At 56.7% G+C, this 9,844-nt stretch overlaps 3 protein-coding genes across 3 annotated transcripts in view; 2 read left to right on the top strand and 1 right to left on the bottom strand.

Moving 5' to 3' along the window:
- Positions 1-2,469, top strand: part of VDBG_00956 (sexual differentiation process protein isp4) — a gene marked incomplete at both ends in the record, with an annotated part of 3,979 nt that extends 1,510 nt beyond the window's left edge. The window contains 2 exons of the mRNA XM_003009227.1: positions 271-1,438; positions 1,518-2,469. Coding sequence (XP_003009273.1) covers positions 271-1,438; positions 1,518-2,469 — 2,120 coding nt within the window. The remainder of the gene's footprint in view (positions 1-270; positions 1,439-1,517) is intronic.
- Positions 2,470-2,862: 393 nt separating this feature from the next.
- VDBG_00955 (conserved hypothetical protein) lies at positions 2,863-3,760 on the top strand (the record flags this gene model as incomplete). Its single annotated transcript, XM_003009226.1, has 2 exons — positions 2,863-2,920; positions 3,009-3,760. 2 exons carry the CDS (start codon positions 2,863-2,865, stop codon positions 3,758-3,760), a joined length of 810 nt encoding a protein of 269 aa, XP_003009272.1.
- Positions 3,761-3,907: 147 nt separating this feature from the next.
- On the bottom strand, positions 3,908-6,730 carry VDBG_00954 (3-isopropylmalate dehydratase; the record flags this gene model as incomplete). Its single annotated transcript, XM_003009225.1, has 4 exons — positions 3,908-6,293; positions 6,370-6,444; positions 6,522-6,553; positions 6,631-6,730. The coding sequence occupies 4 exons, from the start codon at positions 6,728-6,730 to the stop codon at positions 4,173-4,175; spliced, it is 2,328 nt and encodes a 775-aa protein (XP_003009271.1).
- Between the last annotated feature and the right edge of the window lie 3,114 nt (positions 6,731-9,844).

The raw sequence follows: 9,844 nt of genomic DNA, 5'->3' as shown, positions 1-9,844 counted from the left end.
AAGCTTCCGAGAACAACGAGGATGACGACGACGACGACTACCATGTTGATGACTCGGGGAGCGAACACAGTCCAGAGCCCGTCGATGATTCGCCGTATGATGCCGTTCGCGCTTCTGTCTCTCCCGTAGACAACACGACGCTGTCAATCAACACCCCAAGGATGTGGATTCTTTCTACACTGTTTTCCGTCCTCGGCTCTTCAACAAACCTCTTCTTCTCGCTACGATACCCGAGCGTCTCGATTACACCTGTAATTGCCCTGTTACTAGTACACCCTCTTGGTCTCATGTGGGATTACACGCTCAAGTCTCCCGCCGACCCCCGTGAAGTCTTCGAGGATGGCGTTCTCGACCACATCTTGGACGACCACCCCGAAAGGCGAACACGATGGAGTCGCTTCCGCCTCTGGCTGGCCCAGGGAAGATGGAACGAAAAGGAGCACACGTGTGTCTACGTGAGTAGCAACGTCTCCTTTGGTTTCGCCTTCGCAACAGACGTCATCGTTGAGCAATCGAGATTCTATAACCAGGAGGCTACCATTCCGTATCAGCTGTTGCTCATCCTGTCGACCCAGATTCTGGGCTACGCCTTTGCAGGCATTACGCGCCGCTTTCTGGTTCGTCCTGGCGGCATGATTTGGCCCGGCACGCTCATGTCTGCTGCGATGTTTGGCACTCTCCACAAGGAGGAGAACAAACCGGCCAATGGCTGGCGCATGTCCCGATGGAAATTCTTCTACATTGTGTGGACGGGAGCCTTCGTCTTCTACTTCCTGCCGGGACTTCTCATGCCGTGTCTCAGCTACTTCAACGTCATCACCTGGTTTGCACCGAAGAACGTCGTCATTGCAAACCTGTTCGGGGTGTCGTCTGGACTTGGCCTCTTCCCCCTGACTTTCGATTGGGCGCAGATCTCTTACATTGGCTCTCCGCTCTTGGTACCATTTTGGGCGGCAATGAATGTCATTGGTGGCATGTTCGTCGTCATGTGGTTCGTCGCGCCGATTGCTTACTACGGAAACATGTTTTACTCTTCCTACATGCCAATCTTGTCGTCGGCTGTATTCGACAACACCGGAAACGTCTACAACGTCAGCCGCATCCTGACTGACGAGTTTCTCTTCGACAAGGAGGCCTACACGAACTACAGCCGTGTCTTCCTGCCCATCACCTACGTGCTGAGTTATGGAGTGCAATTCGCAGGTCTAGCTGCGTTGCTCACGCATACGGCCTGCTGGCATGGAAAAGACATGTGGGAGACTTGGAAGACATCTTGGCAGGAGGCGCGGGAGGATGGCAAACCAACCTACCAGCCTGTTTCAAACGAACCCGATTTTGCCGCACCCGACAGCCCAGCAACGCCGGGCCTGTCAAGGGCATCCACAAATTCAGACAGCCATCTCTTCAAGGAGGATGTGCACAGCCGACTGATGAGACGGTACAAAGATGCCCCCATTTCGTGGTACCTTATGACATTCGTTTCCATGTTGGCGATAGGAATATTTGTTGTTGAATAGTACGTACAACGTCATGCAGCGGATTCATTCCACTAACTTTGCTTGCAGCTACCCGATTCACCTGCCATGGTATGGATTGCTACTTGCATTGGGCGTCTGTGCTGTCTTCTTTATTCCCAACGGCATAATCATGGCAGTGACGAACCAGCATAGCAGCATTTATCTCATTTGCCAGCTGATCTGCGGTGCTGTCTTCCCCGGACGACCTATTGCGAACATGGTGTTTGTGACATACGGCTACATCTCCTCAGCGCAGGGCATCAAGTTTGCTTCGGACCTCAAACTCGGCCACTATATGAAGATCCCTCCTCGCATCATGTTCTCCGTTCAGATGGCGGCGACCGTGGTCTCGTCGATCACACAGATCTTTGTGCTCAATTGGATGTTCGCCAACGTTCCCGGCATTTGCACCAAGGATGCGGTCAATGGATTCACCTGCCCGTTCGCTCGTGTTCACTTCAACGGCTCAATCCTATGGGGCGTTGTTGGGCCCGGCGAGTTCTTCGGACCCAACGCGACCTACAGGAGCCTTGTCTGGTTCTTCCTGTTGGGGGCCGTTCTGCCAATTCCGCTCTGGCTATACAGTCGCAACAAGAAGAACAGCATTGTGCGAAAAATAAACCTGCCGCTGGTGTTCGGCACGATGTCCTGGATTCCGCCGGCTACAGGACTCAATTTCTCGGTGTGGGTGCTGGTGTGCTACGTCTTCAACTACCACATCAAACGCCGCGCGAGCGCGTGGTGGGCCAAGTACACCATGACAATGAGCGCGGCGCTCGACTCAGGATTGGCATTCGGTATCGTGATTGTCTTCTTTGGCTTTGTGTACCCGGGCCTGATGAAGGGCTTCAGCTGGTGGGGGACAGAGGTTTACAAGCAGGGCTGCGACTGGCAGGCGTGCCCTTACAAGACGCTGCCCGAGGGCGCGCATTTTGGACCAGACACATGGTAAACTGAATGATGGAACGTAATGACTGATTTAGGCATGGCATTATTAGCGTAGATATGGGGTGCATCGGCGCACAGCTAGTTCAAAGGACTGAGCATGATAGATCTGCTTTGAAGCAGGAATGAATTGGATGGAACGAATAGTACGGGAGGGAATGGCTTGACAGTGGTTCGGGCACAGTGATCAATCGTTACCAAATAACACTGTATTGCTGTGGAAAACTCGGTTCACCTCGACCTTCATTTGGACTGTGTGTGGGTGTCTTGTTCCATTTTAAAGGAATATATAACCAACTCACCGGTTATGCGGCCTTTGGGTGTCAATAGCAAACGCAGTGTTACTAGACTTGACCGGCCATTCATCGATTTGCCCACGCGCACTTGAAGATACAGCAAAATGAGGGTGCTGGAGCTCCTTGAATCGTTTGAGGACGAAGTCCTCGACCCCGAAGAAGGTAACACGAGAAGCAACCGCAATTTTCTCACGACCATGAACATGAAGCCTTGTTCCGGACTTGTGCTAAGGACAGAAAAAATGCACAGAAACCTTTGCCCTCTTCTCCGCCCCCATCCCCTCGGCGAACCTCGGCTTCATCGACCCCCGCGCCGCGGAGCTGGATATCACGCTGCCCCCGAACCGCGACTTCACGATCCACCAGTCGCCGACCCTCCTCGCCTCCTCGCGCGCAGGCGGCACGACGGGCGCCGTCCTCTGGAAGATCACCCCGCTCTTCGCCGCCTTCCTGTCGTCCCCAGACTGTCCGTTTCTGCCGCCGGCACCGACGGGCGCGGCGAGCAGCAGCAGCGACACGGCGGTCCTCGAGCTCGGCTGCGGCATCAGCGCCCTGACGGGCCTCGCCTGCGGGCCCCGCGTGGGCCGCTACGTGCTGACGGACCAGCCGTACGTGGCGCGCCTCGTGCAGCGGAACCTCGACGCCAACGAGAGGGCGAGGGCGCCGGCGCCGGCGCGACGCGGTGCCAAGGGGCGGGCTTCGGCTTCTTCACTGCAGCCGGCGCCGGCGCCGACGGGGCACGACGTCTTCTTCGAGCCGCTCGACTGGGAACTCGACGAGGTGACGCCGGCGCTGACGCGGAGCGACGAGGTGAGGAGCTTTGACCTCGTCGTTGCGTGTGACTGCATCTACAACGATGCGCTTGTCGAGCCGCTCGTGCAGACGTCTGTCGACGCGTGTCTTTTGCGGAGGAGGGATGAGGGCGCGACATCAGGGGAACCTTGCGCTCTGTATTGTTGCGCAGCAGCTGCGGTCGCCCGAGGTGTTTCGAGGCGTGGCTGAAGGCTTTCCATCGGGCGGTTCCGCGTTTTGGCGGGTGCCAGATCAAGTTGTAGGCGAAGGACTGGCCGTCGGGTCCGGGTTCGTGTCCACGTCGGCATCTTACGCGATTGATGCGGTTCAGGTTGCATCACATGGCACCACAAGGAGTGGGCGAGAAAAGCGTGCTCGACGAGTCTTGCGAAAATGATATCTTTGCTATGAATGGCCGCAGTGGCCCCCTACTTTTTTCCAAGTCGTAGTTGTCCAGATTAAGGACGACTGTGATATCCAAACCTGGGTCGCCCTGAATAGGGATCGACCAGGTCATAAATCTCCCGCGATAATAATGCGCCTGGTGCCATCACACCATCGTAAATAGCAATAAAATTCGTCCCATAACGATAAGTTTCGCTCCCCTGCACACCACGCCAGCCTACCACTCGAGGGGCTCCGTCTTCGTCTCGCCACGGTTGGTCTTGGGAACTGGGACTGGCTTCGCCGCAAGCTGGTTACTCCTGCCCTTTCTCTTGAGATAGGCAGTGCCGTCCAACCACGGAGTCTGCTTGGACATTCTCCTCTCGTACTCGCTGATCTTGTCGTCCATCTGCATCGTCAAGCCAATGTCATCAAGGCCATTGACGAGGCAGTGTTTCCTGAACTCCTCGACATCGAAGCTGCAGATCGTAGAGCCAGTCGCGTTCTTGATTAGCTGGTTGGGGAGGTCGATCTCGACGTCCCGGCCGGCGCGGGCTTCGGCGGCAATGGCTTCCAGATCGTCCTTGTTGGACACGATGATGGGCAGCATGCCGTTCTTGAACGTGTTGTTGAAGAAGATATCACTGTACGACGGCGCAATGATGGTCTTGATGCCAAAGTCGAGCAGGGCCCAGGGGGCGTGCTCACGAGAGCTACCGCATCCAAAGTTGGGACCGGTGACAACAAGGATTTTGGCCTGGCGGTAGGGGTCCTGGTTCAGAACAAAGGCGGGGTTCTCAGAACCGTCACCGTTGAATCGCAGCTCGTGAAACAGAGCAGATCCGAGACCGGTACGCTTGATCGTCTTGAGGAACTGCTTGGGGATGATGGCGTCAGTGTCGACGTTGGTCATATCCAGAGGCGCGGCGATACCCTTGAGGGTGGTGAACTTGGGGAGACCTGCGGAGCTGGAAGACACAGACGAATTGACGTGAGGTTGGCTGTCTTCGGGCTGGTCGCCGATTAGGTCCCTCTCTGCGGCACCCTCCTCAACGCGCTCGTCGACGTGGGGCTTAGCAACAGGCGCGATGGCGGCTTGGACATGGGGGCTGGTCTTGTATTCAGACAGTTTCCTCACGTCGGTGAGGGTGCCGACAATGGCGGCAGCAGCGGCCATGACGGGGGACATCAGATGCGTCCTGCCACCGGCACCCTGGCGACCCTCAAAGTTCCTGTTCGAGGTACTGGCACAGCGCTCCTGAGGCGACAGAATATCGGGGTTCATGCCGAGGCACATGGAGCAACCAGCCTCTCTCCACTCGAAACCAGCGTCGGTGAAAATCTTGTCCAAGCCCTCGGCCTCAGCTTGGTCCTTGACGAGACCGGAGCCAGGAACAATCATGGCGCGCTTAATGTTGGCCGCAATCTTTTTGCCCTTGACGACATGTGCGGCGGCGCGCAGATCCTCGATGCGCGAGTTTGTGCACGAGCCAATGAAGACCTTGTCGACAACAATCTGATCCATGGGCGTACCCGCGACGAGTCCCATGTACGCGAGCTTTCTGCGGCCGCCAGCCTTCTTTGCCTCAGTCGCAAACGTCTCGGGGTCGGGGACGGTGCCAGTGATGGGAATGACATCCTCAGGGCTGGTGCCCCAGGTGACGGTAGGAATGATGTCCTTGGCGTCAATGAACACGTCAATGTCGTAAACAGCACCAGCATCCGACTGAAGCGACTTCCAGTACGTGGTGGCGCGCTCCCATTCCTCCGACCCAACCTTGGGGGCCAGGGGGCGGCCCTTGAGGTACTCAAACGTGATCTCGTCGGGGGCGACCATGCCGGCTCGCGCACCACCCTCGATGGACATGTTGCAGATGGACATCCTCGCCTCCATGCTCAGGCTGCGGATGACGGAGCCGCAGAACTCAATGACGGCACCGTTGCCGCCAGCAGTCCCAATCATGCCAATGGCGTGCAGGACGACGTCCTTTGAGCTGACGCCAGGGGCCAGCTCGCCATCAACCTGAATGCGCATGTTCTTACTCCGTCTTGTGATGAGGCACTGGGTGGCCAGAACGTGCTCGACCTCGCTGGTGCCGATGCCGAAGGCGAGAGCGCCGAAAGCGCCATGGGTGGAAGTGTGGCTGTCGCCGCAGACGACGGTGGTACCGGGAAGGGTGAAGCCCTGCTCAGGGCCGATGACGTGAACGATACCCTGGCGCTTGTCGCCGAGACCAAAATAGGTGAGGCCGAAGTCCTTAACATTCTCCTCGAGAGTCATGCACTGGAGTCTGGAGTCATCCTCGTCGATGAAGGAACCGATATCCTTCATGGACGCGCGGGACGTCGTGGGGACATTCTGCCAAGCCGGTTTGTTAGTGCCTTGAAATTCTCCGACGGAGCCGCAGCGCCAGCGCAGCAGGATGCCGACTTACGTGGTCAGTGGTCGCAAGAGTGCAATCGGGTCGTCGGACTTGGCGGCCAGCGTTTTTCAGGCCCTCGAAGGCTTGCTGCGGCATAGGGTTAGTGGGTCTGGGCGACACGACGTCATCGGGGTTGACGATTTCGCAGCCAGGGGTGGGCTTACGGGTGAGGTGACTTCGTGAACGAGGTGGCGATCTGGTAAAGGGCGTCAGTCGAATGCGCACCAAAGAGTGGAAACGAGCCCAAGAGAAGGGCAAGGCGGAGGAACGTACCAATGTAGAGGAGGAGGGTGCCGTTCAGCTTCTCGTCCACAACGTGGGCCTGGAGGACCTTGTCGTAGAGGGTTTGCGGTGAACCTTCAGCGACGGGCATGTTTGTTGTTTGGGAGGAATCGTCCTCAAGGAAATATGGATAGGGGGTTTTTTTTGGGGAGGGGGCAATTGATGAATGAAGCTCTGACCGATGATTGAGAGAGGAGGTGGTAGCGGGACCGAATGTCCAGGTCTGGGTGCGACTAGGAGGAGGGGTGTTTGGTTGATGAAAAGGGGAAAGAGGGAAGGGAGGGGAAGAGTGGTGGGAGGGGAGGAAAGGGGACAATCGGCAAGCGGAAGAGGAGGGAAGGTGAAATGGATGGGAGGAAGCTTTGGATGGAATATATTGCCCGACTGGTGCAAGCGCGGGGGGGATGCCTGTTATGTAGTAGCACTGAGTGAGGGCAGTCAAGTGCTGGAGCTATTTTGGGGCGAGGAATGAATGAGGTGCTTCGGGGTGTCTGGGACGATATCGCCTGTTCCAGCTGGATCTGCAGTCACAAATCGTTCCTGAAAAAGGCAGGCACAAAATGCAAAATCCCCGTCCCTCAGGCCCCCCAAATGGATCCGGCCCCTCCATTGCCCATGACATCGAGACAAATTCCGTTGGTGAGGAAGCCCTCGTCGACGAGGGGTCCGATGCTCGGAGTCGATGGTTTCGAGCCAGGGCGCTCCGCGATCGGAACGCGGGGTACTGGCCGGATTTGCAAATCACTGCCGCTAATTGGCCTTGCGCGCCCACTGCGGGGCTCGCCCCCCCGGCGGATTCCCTCACCTCGGTCACCGCCTAGCGGCGGCATCTATTCTGAAGCCTGCGCCTCACTCATCATACATGGTCGAGATGCAGATCCGGTCTTCGGGCTCAACATGGGGCGTCCGGTTTCCAGCCAGGGCTGCCAGGGTCCTGCAAAGGTACCAGCTAGTTGTTTACTACAGCTCCACCGTCGTTGTGTATCATGACGAGCAGCGAATGACAACCTGCTGATCCATCATCACCTGCGTTCGCACCATGCAGCGTAGCATTCGGTAGATATCGTCGCCCGTGTCGTTTGAGAGCAGAGGGCGAGAAGGGGGACAGCGAGGCAGGTACTTATCTGGAGGGGGGGTCATGCAGACGGACACGGAAGGGACATCCGACTCGACGACGTACAATTGTGTGAATCTCTCATCGGCGCCGTCTCCGGCGTCGGAGCCCCGGCTCCCTACCGCTCCGCTGGTCCCACCCCGATCGGCCTGGGCCTCACTTTGAATTTGCCCAGGCCTAACGACTGTGACAAAATGACTTGCCCGTTGGGATATGGGCCTTGGAAACAAGTGGGACAGCAACACCACCAGAGGGCTTGGGCACGGCATCCATAGCTACGTTTGTTGAGTCATAATACCACATCGGCGCTCGCCGCCCCTGCTTTGCAGGGACAGCCATTGAAGGGATACGTATCCAGGCAAGCCAGGTTGCGAGGCGGAAGACGAGGAGTGCTCGTCAGCTCAGGTAGCTGGGAGCTAGGAGCTGAACATGGGGTGTGCCAGCCAGCTGCACAATGTGTCCATATGTCTGGCTGCAGATCATCGCGCCCATCGACTCGGCCGAGAAGCTGACTGGACTGATGCGACTCCCTCGACCTGCCCGCCCGCCTTATCTGCCAAGAGGTGCCGTACAGGCTTGTGGAGAGGTCAGCTCAGTTCCGGGGTAGCTCACCCACCCCCCCTGTCCCTCGTGCCGCGCCGTGCTGACGTCTGACAGCCTTCAACCAGCTGGCCGGTCTCGGAACAGCAGCCACGTCTTGTGCAATCGCGACTGGGTCCCATTCGGTATTGACTTGACGCGTGTGTGGGAGGCTATGATCATCGAGGCCATGAGGCCATTGTCCGGCACTGTGCCCCGGTACCTGGCTGGCTTTCGTCTCTCGGCAGCATCCAGCATGTCAGCACGGTATCACGGCATTCGTTTTGGAGATTTCCCTTTGACTCTATCTGGTTACTGACGACCGAATCACCACAAAGTCTATATTTATTTGTGTCCATCCAGCAGCTTCAATAGTTATCGAGTTTCCCAACCATCGTCTGTCTCGTTCATAGGCAATTGGTTCATGAGGCTACTTCTAGCTTTACCCCTGAAGAAGCAGTTCGGCCCCGCATCTGCAAGCCACCAGCCTTTCTCCAAGTGGAGGCCCCCGAACGAGCTCTGCTTGTCCACTAGCCGCTATCAAAAACTCATGAGGTTGGAAATTGGGGACTCTTCTACTACGTTTTCTACGATGCATGGATCATAGGTCGAATTCCCTTCGAGAGGGTGAGGCCAAGTAGCACTCTTGCTCCAATCAGCCTACCACTGACTCCAAGTTTTGGTAATCAGGGATAGTAAGGCCATGTCACTACGGGATAGCCGGGCTCAAATCCTGTCCGAAGGTCTTCCGTTGTGCTTGCAGTGGCCAAGCATGGCAACTTGAATTGAAGGCATATGTTGTCCTCGTTTGCTCTTTGGGATGCACAGATGTATCAACAAACATGGGACCAGTAGCTAGCATGAGCAACGGGCAGCGCCCGAGACCGGAAGTTGGACAGCAGATACAGGCAGTCGTTGACATCCCAAAGCATTTCCACTACGGGTGTCTAGGGTTGCGGCAGGCTAATCGTTTGGTGGCGCTTAACCTTTCGCCATCATACACAGACAGAGCCCAAAGAGGGTTTGTCGACAAAGGTAACAATTTCCAAAGTTATTTTCCAATTTATACAGCCTAAGCATATCATCTACGGAAAGACACCCGATGTCGGCGCTTTCTCTCAACCACCTCCTTCACGTCCGTCTGCGTGGCTGTCGAGACGTAGACAGCGCCAGACTTCATCGATTCGCAACACTCGGCGAACGGGCTGACATAGTCTCGCGAGTAAGTGTTGCGGTGCAGCGGTCCCTTGAGCTCTGCAATATACTCGGTGTCCACGCGGGAGGGTAGCACATCCTCCTCCTGTCGAAGCCAGTAGTGGTGGTGATGTGTGTGAAGACATACGCGAGAGTCACTTTTTATCGCTTCCCTCACAGGCGCCAACTCCTCCTCCCCTTGACTCTGCAGGCTGGGTTGAGGACATTCATGCGACGACAGTTGTAAAGGAAGCGAGAGCTGTCTTGATCTTCGAAAGTCTGAAGGAATGACAGTTTGATGTGTGTCCACAAAACTGA

The sequence above is a fragment of the Verticillium alfalfae genome, genomic scaffold (genome assembly GCF_000150825.1).
Source record: "Verticillium alfalfae VaMs.102 supercont1.1 genomic scaffold, whole genome shotgun sequence".
Taxonomy (NCBI): Eukaryota; Fungi; Ascomycota; class Sordariomycetes; order Glomerellales; family Plectosphaerellaceae; genus Verticillium; species Verticillium alfalfae.
The sequence above is the reverse complement of the archived record's forward strand: the minus strand, read 5'-3'. Positions and strand labels throughout refer to the sequence as shown.